The sequence below is a fragment of the Galeopterus variegatus genome, unplaced genomic scaffold (genome assembly GCF_000696425.1).
Source record: "Galeopterus variegatus unplaced genomic scaffold, G_variegatus-3.0.2 Scaffold610, whole genome shotgun sequence".
Taxonomy (NCBI): Eukaryota; Metazoa; Chordata; class Mammalia; order Dermoptera; family Cynocephalidae; genus Galeopterus; species Galeopterus variegatus.
In genome coordinates this window covers 495,152-515,511 of record NW_007726721.1, presented here as the reverse complement: position 1 = coordinate 515,511, position 20,360 = coordinate 495,152, and the positions used below count along the sequence as shown (strand labels likewise).

Sequence of the window (20,360 nt, the reverse complement as noted above, 5' to 3'; positions counted from 1 at the left end):
CACGGAAAAAAAAAAAAAAAAAAAAAAAAAAAAAAAAAAATCCCCCATTTTTTAACTAGCCATCATCGTTAACATTCACCGAATTTTAGTATAAAAGCCACCATTGTGGACTAACAATGTATTAGACTTCAAATAAAAAGCATCAATATAACACTCATTTACTGGGGCTGGCCAGGACATTTTATGGTTGAGACACTAATATTCAAACTGCTTTGAAAAGTTTAAAGTGAAGGATGCTGAGCAGGTGAACTCTAGTTTCCTAGAACCCCTGCTCTAGCCCAAACAGTTCCCCATTTATCTATGTTACATTTTGGGTTTCCCCATAAGCTTCCCTTTCAAGAAAGAATTCCGCAACAACAAATGTTTTAAACTTTAAAGGATCATGTCATAGGCAGCTTCTATGATGGTCTACAATGATCCCACCTCCTGGTATTCAGGCCCTATGTGTAATCTCCCTTCCAACCCCTACCCCACCCCAAGTGTGGGCTAGACTTAGTGACTCATTTCTACGGAACAGAATTTGGCAGAAGTAATGAGATGACACTCCAAAAGTAGGTTGTAAAAGACTGTGGCTTCCATTTTGGGGGCTTTCTCTCACTGTCTCTGATACCTTGCTTTGGGGCAAGCAAGTTTCCATGTTCTGAGCAGCCCTAGAGAAAGGAACACAAGGCAAGATACTGATGTCTCTGGCCAACAGCCTCATGATAAAAATTGGAAACAGGTGTTGTTAAGTCCTGCTGACAACCACATGAGTAAGCCTGAAAGTGGATCTTCCTTCAGTTGAGCCCTGAGATAACTTCAACCTTGTGAGAGAAAGGATGAGAAGAACACAATATTAAAATTAATCTGACCAGCCTCCGAAGCCCTGCATTAGTTTTCAAATCAATTCTTAATTACCATCTCTAAAATATAAGTTCATACATTCTGTGTAAAACTGATTTTATAGGGTGGGCCAGTGAGCTCAGCAGGTTAGAGGGTAGTGCTGATAATACCAAGGTCCAGGATCCTATACCTGTCCCAACCTACCACCCAAAAAAGAAAAGAAAAGAAACCCTGATTTTATAACAGAATGGCAAACTTTTCTAACATAATAAATTTCAACAAAGTCTCAAACCAACAGTAATAGCTATTGTCACAACTGAAGAATGGCTCTGAATATCTCATTTTCCTTTCTTTGAAGGGAAAGTTAAAATTATTCTTTTTTTATGTCCAAAGAATAATTTTTTTTTTTTTTTGCTGGCAGTTTTTGGCAGCTTGGCCAGTACAGGAATCGAACCCTGGAACTTGGAGTTATCAGCACCATGCTCCAACCAACTGAGCTAACCAGCCAGCTCTGAATAAGTAACTGTTAAATAGCAATTCCTCTGTTACATTTGACCATGCTCATGTTAATCATCCTACTTTAAAATAATTTCACTATCACTTTAAGCGTGCATATAAAGCCGTTAAGTACTGAAATTCCAACCTTTTAAGTCTTCCTTGCATGTACATTAACAACCTTTTCCATGGAAACATATATCAAGGTATCAATAACAGTGACGTACAAACTCATTATCTTTAATTTAGTCTCAAAATATTAACGCTCCATTATTTTTCACATAACTAAAGGAATAGCCTAACTAGTCTATTTCCACTCTTACATCCTGCCAATCCATTCTCTCCTTACTGCAGCCACATAGCACTTCCATACTTAAACCTGTTCAATGGCTTCTGGTTATACCCCAATACAATCTAAATGTCACATCATTTACGACTAAATTGCAATTTAATGCTTTGCCTACTTCTCCAGCTTCATCTGATGTCACTCATCACTTGCCTTACCACACGCTAGTCTTTGTTCAATGTAAAACAAACTCTTTCCTATTGAAAAGGCTTTAAACTTACTGTTAACCAGAACTCTTCCATAATACCTCCTCTCATCTTCAGCTTAAATGCCACCCCTCAGAGAAGCCTCCTCTGTCCATTTATTTCAAATACAGTCACGCACCACATAAACTTTCAGTCAACAACAATTGCATGTACGACAATGGTCCCATAAAATTATAATGGCTATACCGTATAGCGTAGGTATGTAGTAGGCTATAACATCCAGGTTTGTGTAAGTACACTCTACAATGTTCATACAAGGACAAAATCGCCTAACAACATATTTCTCAGAATGTGCCGTGTCATTAAGTCATGCATGTCTGTAATTTCCCTTGTTATCACAATCTGCAATTATTTTATTTGTATTTTTTGTTTGGAACTTAAATTTCATGAGGGCAAGGATCTGCCTTGTTCTCTTTCGTAACTCCATTAACTAGCCCAGCACCTGCCCCAAAGCAGCACTCAAATTTTGTTTCATGAGTAATTGAGGTATTTTTGAAATCTGCCAGCCACTCACTGATTTTCAGTTCTAGACTCTTAGCTATTCCTTTATAATACTGTCTATGTTCTAAATAGCTTTGTTATTCAACACTCATAAAACCTGAATCTTTAAGCATCATCAATCATATCAAATCCAATGTATTTCAGAGATAGCTATCACTTTACAGAACAAATACAGTTTTATAAAGTGTTGTGATTTGCTTGCTTAGCTGAACAATAAATTCATAAATAAAAAAAATTCATTCCTCCTAAAAACAGAAGGTGGGGGTTTCTTCAAACTGTACATGTTCCCTCACAATTAACTATGCAATTTTCCAAGAGTTTTCAGTTACTATACATTTACTAACCACTTGCAAATTCTCTACACTAAGGTGCACCCATATGGTTTTTTAAATTAATTCTATTAAATTCTGTAGCTACAATCAAGAGCTTTGGAAGTAGAGGTTTAAAAGCAGATATTACTAGATAATTATAGCACTATTCCTTGGGAAGCAAAGTTAGTTACTAAGGTAATTTTACTCATCTTCCTACCTCCTATATTTAACCTATAGCTATAATTCAGAACTACTTTATCATAGAAAGCTTAGGGCAGCACTATGCAGGATTATTATCTTATTACAGCTTAAAATATAACTCCCATATTTGTTAAAACAAATATTACATGGAACCTGAGGGGAAAAGTAAGATTCTGTCTGATGAAAGTAAAGGCCATTTGACACGGCTAAACACACCCCCTTCTTTTGAAAACATCCTCTTCCCTCTGTCTCTATGACGTTACACTCTCCTGGGCTCCATACTCCCTATTGGCTTTTCTCCTCCTCCATTTCTTTCTTCTTCTCTGTGGGATGCTCTTTTTCTACCACAGTAAAAAAAATAGTGATGTTTCTCAAAGGTCTGTCCTACTTCTCTTTCTCATGCTATGCAGTCTATTCTCTCCCTGATCTGTCTTACCCATTCCCAAGGCTTCAACTCACTCATGTACACTGATGACTACCCAATATGTATTTACAGTCCTATTCTCTTTCCTAAGCTTCACCCCACATCTCCAACTCCCTCATACATCTTTCCTCGCAGATTTCCCTCAGGGACCTGAAATTCAACAAATCTTAAAGTGAACTATGACCTTTGCCCAAACCTGTCTTTCCTCCTGTTTGCTATCTCAGTGAGAAGTACCACCATTCACCCAGCTGCTTAATTAGGCCAGAATCCTGGGATTTATCCCCGATTCCTCCCTCTCTACAACTCAACTTCCTACCTCCCACAACTATACCCAATCAACCATCAAGTACTATAAATTTTCTCCTAAATATATCTAAAATCCATTCATTTCTCTCCCCCCACAGGCATTATCCTCTGGACACTACTGTCTCTTGCCTAGACTATTCCATCTGCTTCCACTAAATGGTTTCTCTGCCTCTAGTTAAGATTCAACAAATAAGTAAACATGATAAAAGACACAAAGAATAAAATGCTATCGACTACAGTTTCAATCATGCACTGAATCAATGGTAAAGGAAAACATTTTAAGAACTGCTGGAAAAGTTGAATATGCAGGTAACTTTGGCTGACATGAGTTCTTTTATCCAGTAAAATGGGCATAATTAAACATATTCTGTCTAGCTTACAGGATTATAAAATAAAATGAAATTACATAAACAAAAAAAACAAGACATGGAAAACAGTTTAAAGCAGCAGCAGCAGCAGACTTATATAAATGATAAAGGGCCTTTGTAGTTCAATTAAGCATTATCAGTACCTATGCAAGACATTGTGACAGGAGTTGGAAATTTTTATCAGTATTATTAAATTATTGTTATTATTAACTAAGAGCTATGTTAAATTCATTGCATCACTTATCACGTTTAATCATCACCAAAAAGCCATATGGTAGAAATGGCAAAGTGGGGATTTGAACTGAAATGTGATTCTCGTCTACCTATGCTACTGCCCTCAAGAAGATAAGAATTCAAGGAGGGGGAGAGAAACAAAAATAAAATGTTTTCAATAAACTGTGTAAATATGATCACAACTTTTAGCACAGAATGCTCTAAGAGTAATTGAAAGGGCATTCATTCTGACCTAGGAACAATGCAATACTTCCAGAGAGAAATGAGGGCGTGCTCAATCATAAAGAAGAACGAAATTGTGGAGAACGGTGGGGAGGTGCACGGCACAAGAAAGAACATAATATAAAAGAGGGCACAGTGGCCGAAAAAGACCATGACCATACCCTGACAACCCCAACCCTGAAACCGACATACTCTTCAACTAGGGCAAATAGTAAAAAACACTGCTTTTAACCACTCAACTCTTAAGTCTGTATACACTGCTTACCTCTATTACACTACCAGAGTACTTTCTAGATGTTAAAACCTGAATGTTTACATGACAGTCCACATCAAGCTACTAGGAAGCACACACACCACACACAATATATCTCACTCTCACACACACACACACACACACACACACACACACTTACCTACCTACCTATGGGATTAGAAGAAAGGAGAAGGGAAAATGTTATTTTTTTTAAGTAGAAAACATTTATTCTTATGCTCTGGTTTTGTCATTTATACCACTAGAACCCACATTTTTTACAACAGGGACTGTTATATCCCTAACTGGATATCTATTATTATATTATCACTCATGTATACAATTGCTTTAGCTAACTTTGAGAACTTACTATATGCCAGGCGCTGTCGCTATGCCAAGTACTTTACAAGGATTATCTCATTTAATCCTTACAACTGTGATATAGGTGTTATCATCATCTCCACTTTATGAATGAAAAAAACTGATGCTCAAAAAGTTGAGTAACTCATATGTGGGAGCTAAAAAATAAAAAACACTGAGCTTTTAGAAGTAGACAGTAGAATTGTGGTAACTAGAGGCTGGGAAGCGGGCAGGGGAAGGGGAAAAGGGAGAGGCTGATCAAAAGATAAAGTTATAGCTAAATGGGAAAAATAAATTCTAGTGGTGCAGTAGTGCTAGGCACCTATAATAAATGATAACTTATAGTATGTTCTCAAATGATTAGAAGAGAAGAGCTCAAATGTTCTTATCACAAATAAACAATACATTTTTACAATGATGAATGCGCTCATTACCTTCATTTGACCATCACACATTGTATACATATACTGGAATATAACTCTGTACCCCATAAATATGCACAATATGTGTCAAAAAAATAAACAATTTTTTTTTAAAGTTGAGTAACTTTCAGAAGGTCACACAGCCATTAAGTGGTGAAACCAATATTCAAATCCAAACAGCTGAGCTCCAGAGTCCTTAACAGCTAAACTACATAATCGCTGAGAATGCTTAAAAACTATTGTTTTGCTTTACATTACCATACTGAACACACATAAAAATTAAAAACAAAACAAATATGTAATTGTAAAAATAAAAGCAGGTATATTTTCCTGCACTGAAAATATTCGTAATGAAATCCTATATGTGGAAGATGGCAAGATAACAATTAAAATGTAAATTATCAAAGAATGTTACAGAAAAATGCTGTGTAAAGTTTATGCAAAACTGGCAACAAGGGGGGTGCTGAACTGTTTGCTCAGTTGGTTAGAGCACAACCTTGTAACACCAAGGACAAGAGTTCAGATCCCCATACCAGCAGCCGAAAAAATAAATTTAAAAAATGGCAACAAGGGAATACTGACTGAATTTGATAACCACATTCATACAGACAGTAGAATCATATTATTTGATGACATTATGATTTAACATACCTTTCATTTGTAATTTGTAGTGCTCATCACTCTTCTAACCAATGACTATGTGACTCTGAGTCTTACCAGCGTTGGTCTTTAAAAAGAGCAAAAGAGTCTAAGAAGATGGACGGGAAGAAAAGAAAAGATACAAGGAAGGAGGGAAGGAAAAAAACCTTTTCAAGAAAGAAACTTCAAATATCGCCCTCACCACCTTACTAAACTCATTAGTTCTTCCCTTTGAAATGTGAGGCTAAGAAGTCCAGTCACAATAAACCTGGTCTGTACTAAACAAAAGAACTGGAGTGGTAGAACAGGGCAGTGATTTTCAAAAAAAAGTTTTGCAAAACACCTTAAGAAATAAAAATTGAGAAATCCTAATAAATAAAATATATGAGCATAGATGATCTGGCTGAAGTGGAGTGGGTAAGCAGAGCCCCACTTGCTTGCTCCAATTGGCAGCCACTGATACCGTAGAGCTCCAATTAACACAATTCAAACCCTCTGGGCCCTTCTGAAGGCAAGCCAGGTCTTTTCTGCTCCAAGCATCTTTTGCCAACTGGCTAACTCATGTCCTCTTTATCCCCTTATTTCTTAAAACTTGCTCTTTCACACGAGGTTTCCCAAAGATAGCCTTGGCTAAGCTGTATGATTGAAGGAATATGTGCCTGTGTATGGACATGAGGGGCAGGGATAAGAGGGAGGAGGTGTAATAGAGAAAGCATTTTTGGACATGAGAATTCATTAGGCTCATTGAGGGAAATGTCTGCAGAGAAAGGGTACTATAAATATAGACACAGAGAGATGCCAACACACCTACATGCCTGTACATGCACGCATGCTCATGCACACATCCATACAAACACCCTGCCCGCACACACACATGCACACCAAAAAGGAAGGGGGGAAGCTCTTTGGAAAAAGCAGCTCAGGTAGAATGAATATTGTAGAACCCCGCCTACCTCATTAATCCTATCCCCAAAAAACTAGTGTTTCTCAAACTTTAATGTACATATGAATAATGTAAGGATCTTGTTAAAAGGCAGATTCTGAGTTCAGTAAGTCCTTGGTGGGGCCTAAGATTCTGCATTCCTAATAAGCTCCCAGGTGATGCTAATATTGCTGGTCAGTGTACCACACTTCCATAGCAAGGGCTTACAGAACAGCATGTCCCAATATGTTCTATATTATAATAGAAAGAAAAAAATATCTTCCCTGGTCAAATAAGGCTGAGAATTGCTGGAGTAACTGAACTAAAACAAATTGTTTTAGTTACTGGAAGCCTTCTCAGAACCTTTAACTTACTAGTCTCCAAAAGGATATGACACACAGTGTTTTAAAACATTCCTGATGACTTGTTTTCAAAGAGCACTCCCTAGGATCAGCGTTTGTGAAATATATTGCAGTATGGAGAGGACCAAGGTTAGGTGACAGTGGTCATGTGAAGTCAGAGAAGTCTCCTCCTTTCTCCCATTCTTCCCATGAGAAATACCTCAAGTTCCCCTTTCAAATGCTAATATCCACCACGCATAAAAGGCAGAAAGGAAACCCAACATTTTAGAAATAGCTACTTCTGATGAGAAAAATGATATGACAGGCATTCCTATTTTCCTCTTTATACTTCTTATACTTCTTTAGTATCTTCCATGAACACATAACACTTTTATCATGAGAAAGAGTTATTATCTTAAGGGAAAAAAACCTCTATCCTCCATCCCAGGTTATTTACATTTGTACTAGGAATAATTACTTTATTCAGATTTACAACAAACATAGAAGATTTTCTTGTAAAGGAAGAACCGTTGGTGGAGTGAAGGAAATGAAGGAAACAACATTTTAGAAGGCAGGCTAGAAATGAATATTAGTGAGGAGACTTTGGGCCCTGCAGAAACAAAAGATAAACAGCAAAAAAGGATATTAAAAAAAAGATGAAAGAAAACCAAAACAACTCCCCACTCTGCAAATGCACCTAGAGCTTTACCTCTTGAGCAACTACCTCCCTGGCATCAAATATCATCTAGTTGCTGCTGTTGTGGGTTAACTGTCCCTGGGATATCCCATAAATGTAAAGTATGATAGTATGCAAAACAACTTGATCAGACTATAAAACATGCAAAGATGAAGTGGTTTAACTCGTACGTCTAAAAACTGCTACAGGGCTGTACAAACTTTACCTAATATACACATAGAATTCACATACACACATATAATCAAAGAGGTTATCAGTTATACTATCAGTGATTCTTAGTATTTATATCACAAATAAAAGAGGGAAATAATATTTACTAGGATTTCTCCTAAAAAACACTACGATATCAAAGAAATCAAGATATACTGCAAAATAAATGTTACTATAAAATACATCAAAATGAAGTTTGTTAACATTTGTACTTCAAAAATATCAGAAAACATGGAAAACAGACAGTTATTCTGTTCATCATTCACCATTTGGCTAGCTCAGATTTTAACATTTTAACATTTTGGTTCTTATATTTATAAGTAGTAGGTTTAATGGTAGAAGTTATCAAGATATACAACACTAGATCTAGGTACAAAGAAAATTATAGGAAGTAATCCTCAAGAAGTTACTAACTAGCAAATTTAAATGCTACTACAGGGCCAGCCCGGTGGCGCACTGGAGAGTGCGCCGCTTGGGAGCGCGGCGGCGCTCCCGCCGAGGGTTCGGATCCCATGTGGAGACCAGTTCCCGCTCACTGGCTGAGCACGGTGCGGGCGCGACACTGAGGGTTGCGATCCCGTTACCAGTCAGTAAAAAAAGACAAAAAGGAAAAATAAATAAATAAATAAATAAAATGCTACTACAGCAAAGTAATAAAAAGGGACCAGAAATCCAGATATCTGAATCTCACACTAACCAGCTATCACCTTGAACAAATCACAATCTTGCTGGCCTGTTTTCTCACCTATCACAAGGATATCAGGCTAGAGCCATGTGTTCCAACAAATAGGAAAGACCTCACATAGTACATTGCTAAACATTACCTGTTACTTCTCTAAGACAGTACCACAACAGGAATCCTCCAAACTTAGGTGAAAATTCCAACAAGCAGAATTTGCTAGTAATAGTGGCCTCGACCAATTTTAAAAAGTTTAATACCAGATTCTCTACTCCAAGCTCCTCATAATCTTCCCTCTGTAGATTGTCTTACTAAGGTTTCAAAGTGAGAAAAACTAGTCTGTTTCAGGAACTAACTAAACATTCTGGTTCCTTCAAGCTCTAAAACTCTTAGAAATTCTATAATTTCCCATAATAAACAGTATTACAGAATGGAGAACATACTGAATCTCTTAAAACATGATTATCAATCATAGTTCACATAGTAAAAGACAAAAGTTTTAGCAACCATGAAAGTCAACAAACATTTGTTAAATGAATAATTTATTTTCAAAGTCACAATGATATTGCATGCACTTGTAATGCCACTAAAATTACAAGCTATAAAGAGAATTCTTTAAGGAAAATATATCTTTAAAAAAAAAGCCCTAAGATTTCATTAAATCTGAAATGAAAACTTAATACCCCATGGAATGCTAATCTCCCTACCAGGTATGCTGGCCCTATATCTAACCTTGAATGAAAGAGAATAAGCAAGGAAACCTTTCACCTGGCTAGGATAGTTTTATAAACCTTCTTATCAAAGAGGAAAAGGTGAAAAGATCAACCAGTAGTCAAACAACTTGGGTTTCAATCTAGGCTCTAATTCTATGACTAGATGACCATGTTCCTCACTAACCATACTCGTATAGGGTGGTATGATGAGCGAATGGAAGATATATAAGAAAACACTCTGAACACATCAATGCGCAACACAAATGCTTTGCCTATAACAAATTTACATCAGATAGTAAAAGTTGTTAAATTTATATATTTAATACTTAAAAAGTCATCCCCAAAACCAACTTTTTGGGAAATAATTTTATAAAGTTACATTATTAGGTTTCATATCTGTTTCTTAAGTTATCTTATTGGTTATATTAGCTACAATCATGAAAATGCTACTCAGGGTTTTGTGTTTTTTCCCCTTTTCTTTAAAAAGCATTATTGAGAGGAATAAATGGTTTAATTCCTTTAAAGCCATTATCACAACGGATGACCCATAGTAAGTGCTCAGTAAATGGTGGTCATTACTCTTAAGCAATATATTGGAAGGAATGCTTATAATTTATTGCTACCAAATTAATTTTTAGTTACTATTAGTTTCTGGGGGGTAGGAATTCAGTAGAAACAATATTTTAAAATTACTTATCACTCATGTAATGCTTTGCTGTGTTCAGAATGCCTTCCTATATATCCCTCCATTTGCTCATCAAACCATCCTATATGGCTAGTGAGAAGATGGTCATCTAGTCATAGAATTACTACTAGAGCCTAGACTGAAACCCAGGTTGTTTGACTACTGGTTTATCTTTTCACCCTTTACTCTTTGATAAAAAAGTTTATAATATTATCCTAGTTGGGTAAAAGGTTTCTTTGCTTATCCCTTCTTCATTCAAGGTTAGACATAGGGCCAGCATACTTAGAAAGTTTTAGTCTATACTTCTATTATTTAACTACTATGATCTTAAAAATAGCAGTTTCTTTTAAAATATACGTACACACACACACACACACACACAAAAGAGACAGAAAAAGAAGGCTTTACCCAGCAATTAAGGGACAACTATTTCAAAGAACATAATTTGGCTGGACTGTCTTATGGGAAAAGGTAATCAGTCAAACTGGAAATTGGCCATGATGTTAAAGCACATTTTACCAAAAGTGCTTTACTAATAACGGCCACAAAAATAACTGATTTCATACTAAACCTGAGCACAGTCGCCAAAAACTAGTAATATGGTAGAAAATTCATTTGCAACTCCTTCTTGCGTTTTCTCATTAGCAAATACTATCTATCTTCTGTGCTAGAATTCAAACTCTTAGAGATCTGGAATCCACTCATTCACAATTCTGTAGTCTTAGTATAATTTATGGAACATGATACGTGCCCAATAAGATGTGCAGAATTCCAGAATTTTGTTCACTACCACTTTCAATAATTCGCATGTGTATACAGGAGAATTCTTTTCCAAATAATGGCTTATCCTATATCAAAATTCCCACTTCTTCAAAGCTTACCTTTTAAAAACCCAGCAACTTATCCTTTTTAATACCTATATTACTCCTTCATCAAACCTTTATTGAACACCTATTATTTCCCAGACACTTTGCCAAGCACCTGTGAAAAAAATGAAAAATTCATGTTTCCCTTAAGAAACTCATAGCATAGTAAGGAGTGATGCATACATGTAACTGAACTATAGTATAGTAAATACTATAACAAAGATAGGCATCACAAGTGAACCCTGAGGAACTATTAAGATTTTAGAAAGAGAATACAGTTACTCTCTAACTTTAACCAAAGAGCCATGCTCCTGTCCTCTGGTTAATTCATCCTCTTAGAGAGAATACTAAGCCTCATGGTAAAGACACAAATAATGTTGAAGCTAGATGGAGATCACAGTCAAAGATATGTATAAAAGACACACAACGAAAGCAAGTTTAGCATGGGCCTAGTAGAATGTCACAGGGAACAGACATGTTAGTTGAGTCTTAAGAAATAAGCAGGAGTTCATTAATCAAGCAAAATGATAACAGAATTCTAGAAAGAGATCAGTGATAATCCTGTTAGCCTGATCCTGGACAATTAAAATAATAGAGAAATACAAGATCGGGGAATATTACATTATTTTCCTAATGTCTGCCTAATTCCTATAAAATCATCTGCTATTTTGCATAACTGATTTATCTTTAAAAGCAATAAATTTATAAAGTAATACTATCTCAATCATAAGGTAAAAATTAGTTCCATTTTAATTATAATTAAATTTAATTAGTTCCAATTTTATTTTAAACAGTACGGTTCAAAGAACTGTAAAATCTGAATGTTAAACTATTTGTCAATTAAACAACCCCAAATACCACAAATCTATGTACAGAATATTTTAGTTTTTAAGAGGCCCTCAATGTCAACTTTTTTTTTTTTTTCCTTTTTGTCTTTTTTCGTGTCCGGCAACGGATCGCAACCCTCAGTGTCGCGCCCGTACTGGACCGGGACCGGCAACGGGATCACAAACCTCGGTGCTGCGCCTGCACCTCGCTCAGCCAGTAAGCGGGAACCGGTCTGTATGTGGGATCCAAACCCTCGGCGGGAGCGCTGCCGCGCTCCCAAGCGACACACTGTAGCAGTGCGCCACCGAGCCGGCCCCAATGTCAACTATCTTAACTTTAAAAATCACTCAACAAAGAACTTACAATTTAGTCAAGGAATATAATATATTTTATAATATGCTATACTGTTTTGTGACTTCATTAATTTAGTCAAGAAATACTTCTAATTTTTAGCTATCTTACATAAATTTCAATAATCTGAATAACAAGACCTAAATAAGTGGTTGTAAATGAGATCATAAAAATAAATGTGCAACTTTCCAGGGTTGTATCTTAAAAACACTAAGGATTTCATATACAATATCTGGAATATCTACACATCTTTCAATTATCCTTGAAATAAAACTAAAACAATATATACCTACAACTTACAGACAAAATAGCCTGATATTTCTACAAACACAGTCTTAAAAATTATTGGAAAGGCAATGTAAAGTATCAAATAGCAAGTCAAATGTAAAGGAACATTAATTGAAAAAGTTTAAATCCCTACACTGTTTCAGGTACTTTACTAGCTTATTGGGATAACAAAGTGAATAAGGCAGTCTCTGCCCTGTAGGGCAGGTAAGCATTTAAACAATTACACAACAATATGTTGATTCTCTAGGATTATTACACACACACACACACACACACACACACACACACACACACACAGAATCGATATGATAGTTGGGGGTGGAAGGAGGGTAATTCCAGAGGGTTTCTCTGAGAACTACCATCCTATAAAAATGCTTCAGTACTAATACAGCACAGGATTGACTGGAATAAGCAGCAGGAAATGAAACCAGGAAGGTAGTTTAGGAATAGATTATTATAGCCTTGAACACCATTCTCAGGAGCTTATCCTTTAAGCAGTAGCCACTGAAGGCCCTGAATTTTTTTTAAAATATGCAAAAACCAATATAATCAGATAGATTTCAAAAAAGATAATGAAGATAATGTTAACAGTATTCTGGAGGAGAGACCAATTTGTCCAATATCTCATGAGAGAAATGATATATGGGCTTCTAATCTATAGCTACATAAACTGGAAAAAAGATTTGAGAGACAATCCAGAGGAAGACAACATGAGGGATGACGATGACTTAGAATCAAAGCTGAGACAATTACAGTTTCTACCTTAGGTTCCAGAAAGGAGTTTATGCCACATATAAACTAAGGAATATAAAGAAGAAACCAGGTTTGGATATGCAGAAATTGATTTCAGAGACATAAAAGGAAAACTAGGAAAAACAGGAGTGTTAGAAACATCAAGGAAGAAGAGTTTCAATTAACAAAAAAGGCCAGCAACATCAAATACTTCAGAAGTGCCATTGAAAGAAGACTGAGATTAGGCCACTGAGTTTAATAAGTAGGTCACCAGTTGTCAGATCTCACACAGTAAAGGATAAAAGAAACAAAAAGAATGCCTACTGAAGTAAATCTGTTGTATGCAGAAATCTAAGCTAGTAAAACTAGCAGCTCACAAACTTTTTGGTCTCAGGATCTCTCTATTTTCTTAAAAGTTAAAACAGCTTTTGTTTATTTGGGTCTTTATCTGTAAATAAGAAAAAAATTTGGATATATATTTATTAGCTCATTTAAAATATAACAAATGTATCACATGTTAAATGACATATTTTTATGAAAAACACCCTATATTTTCCAAAACAGAGAAAAATTTGTGTGAAGAGTGGCACTGTTGTATATTTTTGCAAACCTCTAATATCTGGCTTAGGAGAAGACATCTGGATTGTCATATCTATTCTTCCAGTCATATTTGTTGCAAAATGTTGTTTTGGTCCAAGAACTTGAAAAAAATCTGGACCCCCACAGACATGTAGTCAAAAAAGAAAGGAGTAACTTAATGGCATTTTCTTTCTTTCTTTCTATTCGTTCATTCATTCATTTATTTATTTATTGGTGAGTATGGGGATCTGAACCCTTGACCTTGGTGTCACAATACCGTGCTCTAACCAAGTGAGCTAACCAGCCAGCCCCTAGCATTTTCAGATAATTGTGGATATTCTGCTTTGATACTACGTAAAAACACAAATAGTTGTTTCTCAAAAGTTAGTTGTAATGTAGAATCTGAAACCACATCAACGTAGTTTTCATACTGTTCCCTTGAAATCAACTGTACATATTGGTTTACTGAGTTATGCAGATCTTCCAAATGTTGACACATTTCATGATAAAATATCAGAAATTATTATACCCATTTATATCACCACCAATCTTATCAGAAAAATCTTTAAAGTACTCGGAAGCTCTAAAGCTCAGTATTGTGGTTACAAGTTTTCCAAAATTCCAATTTTCACTTAATGACTTCTAATGTTGACATCAAATACTATCAACTGTATTCCTTGAAGTGACAGATTCAATGCATTCATTTTCAAGAAAATATATGCTAAATATCCAAGTCTGAATAACCATAGTTTGTCAAGTAAAAATGATGTTCTATGAAAAAAGCAGTTAGTTCTGCTTAAAGTCAAACTACACAGTTGTCAAGTAAAAATGATGTTCTATGAAAAAAGCAGTTAGTTCTGCTTAAAGTCAAACTACAGTCAAACTGCTTTCCCTTTAATCAATCATTGTACTTTGGTATACAGTAGAAGTACTTTCTTCTGTAGAGTTCCATTTTATCACGGAATATTTGAAAAGACACAGATTTAATAAAACTAGTAACTTTTACTGCTTCATCAAGGACATTCTTAAGTGAAACTGGTGTTATTTTTACTGCATGTGCACAGTGAAGATTACAAAGAATACAGCACGTTGGTGCCACTGCTTTGATTCAGGCTAAGGTGCCAAGCAGTTTTACCCACCACTGCCTCTGCACCATCACACTAAAAAAGGCAAATAACATCTTAAGATAATTATGAAAATAGTGTGAACATCACAGACTAACTAAAAGGGTCTCAAGGACTGCCCCCACACATGGGATTTCCCAGAACATATTTTTAAAACCACTACTCCAGACTATCCAGACATTAATCACCTTCAACATTTCCCTGAAAACAACGAACCCATGTGAGTACTCTAACCCAAGATAAAGGGAACAGGAAAAAACAAACAAAACTCCTAGAATAAGGAGTCTCTGAACAACTGCATGGTTGCTGGAAAGGCTACTCAACATACGTAGGGGAGACACAGGAACCATGCATTTCCAAAAAACAGATTTATTTAGATAGTCCTCAATTTTTTCTCCCATTCCCACACCAAGAGTCTAGATCAATGCCAAACCTCAAATAAGAAGACATAAAGCAAGTACGACAAGACAACAATGATACTGAAAAGATTTTGATCAACTAATAGTTGGTTTCTTTAAGGTTTCTTCAAGTTGTAAATTTTATAGTTTATTCCCATTTTTGAGAAACTGAAATAACTTATTCTTTTTACCAAAAGTCAGATCCTAACTGTTTTCAGTTATAAACAATATTTTTTTAATGGGGAAGTTTCATTTTTTCTAAAGGAAAGATTTACTAACACTACCTCACATTTAGAATTTGGTACAATTCAAAGTGTTTCTGATATGAAAACAAAACAGTACAATTTTACAGAAGAAACAAAGAAACAACTCTTTTACTCACCACTGTATGTATGTCCAGTACCTAGCTCAACCCTTGTATAATATAAGGTGCTTGATAAACATTTGCTGAATGCTGGATGTTGAAAGAGTTGAAATGAAGTATGAACCCAGCTTACCAGACTCCTATTACAACACCTAATTCTCTTTCTACTATGTGAAATCTTTTTCATAGCACTCTACAATGAAACCTATGAGTTCCTAAAGGAACTATTACAGTATAGCCTAGGAAAATATAATATTATCTATTATACCTGAAGGCCTGCCATGGACTTGGTATTATTTTATAGGTTCTCAGTTAGAACACAGTTCAAAACCAAAACAAATAGCTCTATCATTTCCATTTCTGAATATTTGCTATCTGAATTAATAAAGTATTATTCCCTATAAGATACTAGTCTCATTATACACTGATTACCAACTTCACATAAGCTATATTAAATATTTCAATTTCTCCGATGATTCAGAATGGTTATTAATTTCATAAAGTTTCTTATGTTTATATTTGGGGCACTTAAAGAAGGAGACTGTGGAGCACCTTGGAAAATAATTTGACATCACAGCATTTTTTTTTTTAATTTTCCCTGTCAGTTTGACATTTATCATTGTTTCTCTCACAAAAGCACAAAATAGAAAGTTTTAGGTACTTGAACTATGTAGTTATTTAGATTCTAGACTAAAAAAGAGATTAATCAAATTTAAACTAATTAAGGCCGGCAAATACAAAATTGAAATTCAATCACAGAAATGCCATAATTTTTAAAATAAAATTTATCCACTGAGGAATTGAAGGAATGAAATCACACTTTATTTTGAAATACATGCTATGAATGTAACCGCAGTCTGCAGAAAGACATAATCTACCAAAGATACAGCCAAAGGAAATGGTCTTCTGCTGCAATATAATGGATTTGAACTAGATATTTTTTAAAGAAAAAAAAAGATATTGTCAGTAAAGACTTTAAAGGGAGACCAGGGACTCAATCTTCTCTGGATGTTTAAAGAGAAAAACATGTCTCATATGTCTCAACTGTCTAGGATGGCTTAAACTTGGCCTCACAATTGGTGAGAAAGAATCAGTTCAAAGGTCAGTCTGACCCAAGGGATACAAAGCCTGTCTGTCCGTCACAGAAACAAGTCATTTGCAAATTGCATCCTTCTGCTCTGCCGCTATCCAGTCCCCATTTTTGTACTCACCAATGTTATCCTTGAAATTACCCTAACTACTAATTAACATGTCAGTTCAGGAGAATTATTTCTTCCAACTACTGAAGCTTTTGCTTTTCAATAGTGTTCTGCAGTCCTTTAATCCTGTTTTCCTCACAGTACCAATATTTTGTGGTGCAATCAATATCTGTCCTATTAACAATGCCCTGTTCCATTTTTCTATCCAAACATGGATTTCACTCTGAATTTCAGAAACAGCGGTAGGAAAATAACAGAGAAATTAGAGCTCTTAGGTTTAACTTAGGGCCAAAATCAAAAGCGAAGAGACAATTCAGAGAGAGGAAGGAAGAAGCTGAGATGGTCATAGTGTAAAACACTTACTTTTAGGAACAGAGTCCCTTAGACTTCTGGTGAGTTGCCCAGAGCCTCTTCAGTTTCAATCCAAATGACAATGCTTCTCTGAGTCCTCCTCAAGTTATGTTTCCACCACTAAAAATTGGATCTACAAGAGCTCAGATGTACTGGTAAAAAAATGTCAGGGCCCCATGTGGGCCTCAAGCCTCTTTTAACTAGGCCCACTTCTCTGTCCTGGGCCAACTCCCCTGTGCACTATATTCCTTCTTCTTCCAGGTGCCAGGTATTCGGCCTGTTTCTTCTCTTCTGAGCTGCCACCACCTACTCTATTTCTCAGGGTTCCTCTAACCCCAAGACTGGCTGTGGAGTAGGACACCAGCTTCCCCCCTTCCTTGCTGTCCCTGCAAATAAACATATAGGCTCTTCTAGTTCCAGTATTTTTCTAATGACTACAAGAAAATAGAGAGGGAACAACAAAAAGCAACAATATAGTACCAGAGATTAAGATTATAATAATCGTCTCCACTTTAAAGCTCCTGCCTCCAAACAACAAATTTTCTAAATATTGCATATTGATCATTTTAAAAAGTACAAAGTACTAACACGAATATAAAAATATAATCTAAACCAAATCCAACCCTGTAAAGACATAAAGATACTCTACTTTTCAAAATACTTTAATCACGGGTCCAAAAATAGTTACCACAATCATTTTAGCAAATGCGTACTTTTTTCTTTTTAGAACGTTATGCTATATTCCCTTGAATTTAGTAGATGTTTGAAAGTTTGCTTTTTAAAGGATATCATGAAAAAATGTTCAAAATATTTTATCCAATGTAAGTGTGAGTATACAAAAAGCATATTATGATTTATAAAAAGACAGGTACATCGAAAGCAGTTAGCTTTACCGAGAAAAATCTCAAAATTTTAAATTATTGCCAACGATTTCTGTCTCTACATTTAAAAAATTTAGTAAAATTCTGTAAATGGTTTTTAAAAAAATCAGGATACTTCATTTTTAGAAATCTAACTTCTACTGAATACTTATATATGTCAGTATTATATAGGCTCTTAATGCAACAGTAAAACATCAGTGCTTAGTGTGATAATTTAGTTCCTAACAGACTTTGCAATATCAAAATATATACATTATCTAAATATTAAGCTATAATCACAGGATTATATGAGTTAATTCAAAGGTTACCTTCCTATAAACGCAGAAGGAATTCTGTAACTAAGTGCTAGCAGTTAGAGAATGCAACTGACTTTGAATTTCCTGGGTGATTCTCTTCATCCACTTAATTAAGTGGTTTTTTGAAAGAGTTATTATACTGTAAGCTTACTATAAAATAAGCTTAAGACTGAAAATAGGCAGAAATCACTTTATCTCATTTATCTAATAGGTTGCCATTTAATCAAACTGAAGATACTCCGATACTTTCAATAAAAATGTGTTCCTGGGACTGGGCTTACCTCCTCCGACTAGTTATCTACAAAATATTAGAGAACTGGAATAAAAACACTCAAGAAAACCTTGGTCTGACCCTTCCAGACGTCCATATGCAAAAAAGAAATTTAATCTATCGTGTATTCTACAATCACATACTTCTGAAGAAGAAGAAAAAAATTAAATTACATCCTTTACTCCTAAAGAGGATTTCATGGTTTTTCCTTGATCAACACAATAATGCAGCCAACATTTATATACCGGGAATGGGGAAGGGGGCATTACGCCCAGCAATACGAATTAAATCGCAGTAGCTAATGCCTTCTTTAAATAACGTATTGTCTTCTGACAGCAAAAAAACGGTACAGCCTCTTCAATTACCCCTCACCGCAAACCCTCGCCTGGGTCGCGATCAATGTGACCCAATTCCTACTCATTCCCCTCCTAAAACCCTTCCTTCCTGCTTATTATAGCTTGCTTCTGCGTGAAATATTTCCCTCTTCTCTCTATACTGTTTCTGTTCATCTTTCTGGTTTTACATCAAGTCCGAATTCCTGTAAATTAATTTTATGGCTAAACTACAAAGAAAACAGTGCAATCAGAAATCCTGGCTTCTCGGGGAAACTCCTGCCTGGCGCACGTGACCCGCGCCTGCCAATCAGCGGCCGCGCCGGAGACTTCAAACGCGGCCAGCGCGGCCCAGCACCCGCGATGAGTTCGCCGGCGGGCGGGCTGAGTGAGCGGGTTGGCCGCTGCGGCCTCGGTCGCTGTCGCCGCCTCTCCGCCCTGTTTCCCCGCTTCCCTTGGGCATCCTCGGCTGGCGGGGGCTACCGCGCGCCCCGGAGCCCCTCTGGCGCGGAAGCATCTGTCCCGCCGGCTGGCCGGGGATGCTCCGACATCACGTGCGAAGCTGGGGCCGCGCTGGGGCGCGTTCGGAGGCCAGCCCAGCTCGGGACGGGAGTGCCTGCCCGGGGTCCCGGGTAGAACCGCTTTCCTGACCTCGGCAGTTCTAGGCTGCTGAGCCCCTAGGATACATGCCCGAAGGATACATGGGGGTCGGCGGGAACCAACATTGAGCGCCATTGTTAGATGCCTTAAAAGAGTCTGGTTTCGGGCACACGTGCTCTACCATGTAGGAATTGTCACCCTTAATTTAAAGGAAACGAAACCGACGCTCGAGAGGTTAGGTGACTTCCTCTAGGTAACAAAACTAGAAAATGACAAAGCCAGAAGTCTAACCGTGCTTTAACTCCAAACGCCCTTTTGGCCTCACAGGCCTCTGTAGTAGCTGCTTTTAAAAGAAAACGAATACTCACAGTCCCTTTTTAAAACAGTTTGCATTCTCCCCGAACGCTGTCTGTTGACTAAGAAAACACATTTCTCCCAGGTCTCATTACCTCAACATACTGGAGGCCCTCTCTTGTACTCGACTCTAGCAACAGCCACCTAACTTGCCTCTGGAGGTCCAATCCCACCTCCACAACCAGATTAATA

At 36.5% G+C, this 20,360-nt stretch overlaps 2 protein-coding genes across 2 annotated transcripts in view; both read right to left on the bottom strand.

Moving 5' to 3' along the window:
- The window catches only part of LOC103588740 (YY1-associated factor 2-like), a 49,103-nt gene extending 45,781 nt beyond the window's left edge, over nucleotides 1-3,322 (bottom strand). Inside the window, exons 1-2 of the mRNA XM_008570539.1 lie at nucleotides 3,319-3,322; nucleotides 611-698 (exon numbers count right to left, since the gene is read on the bottom strand). Of these exons, the coding sequence (XP_008568761.1) occupies nucleotides 611-698; nucleotides 3,319-3,322 (92 nt within the window). The remainder of the gene's footprint in view (nucleotides 1-610; nucleotides 699-3,318) is intronic.
- The window catches only part of LOC103588738, a 20,655-nt gene extending 706 nt beyond the window's left edge, over nucleotides 1-19,949 (bottom strand). Inside the window, exons 1-2 of the mRNA XM_008570538.1 lie at nucleotides 19,507-19,949; nucleotides 17,447-17,820 (exon numbers count right to left, since the gene is read on the bottom strand). Coding sequence (XP_008568760.1) covers nucleotides 17,631-17,820; nucleotides 19,507-19,949 — 633 coding nt within the window. The 3' untranslated portion in view covers nucleotides 17,447-17,630. The remainder of the gene's footprint in view (nucleotides 1-17,446; nucleotides 17,821-19,506) is intronic.
- Nucleotides 19,950-20,360: the final 411 nt, after the last annotated feature.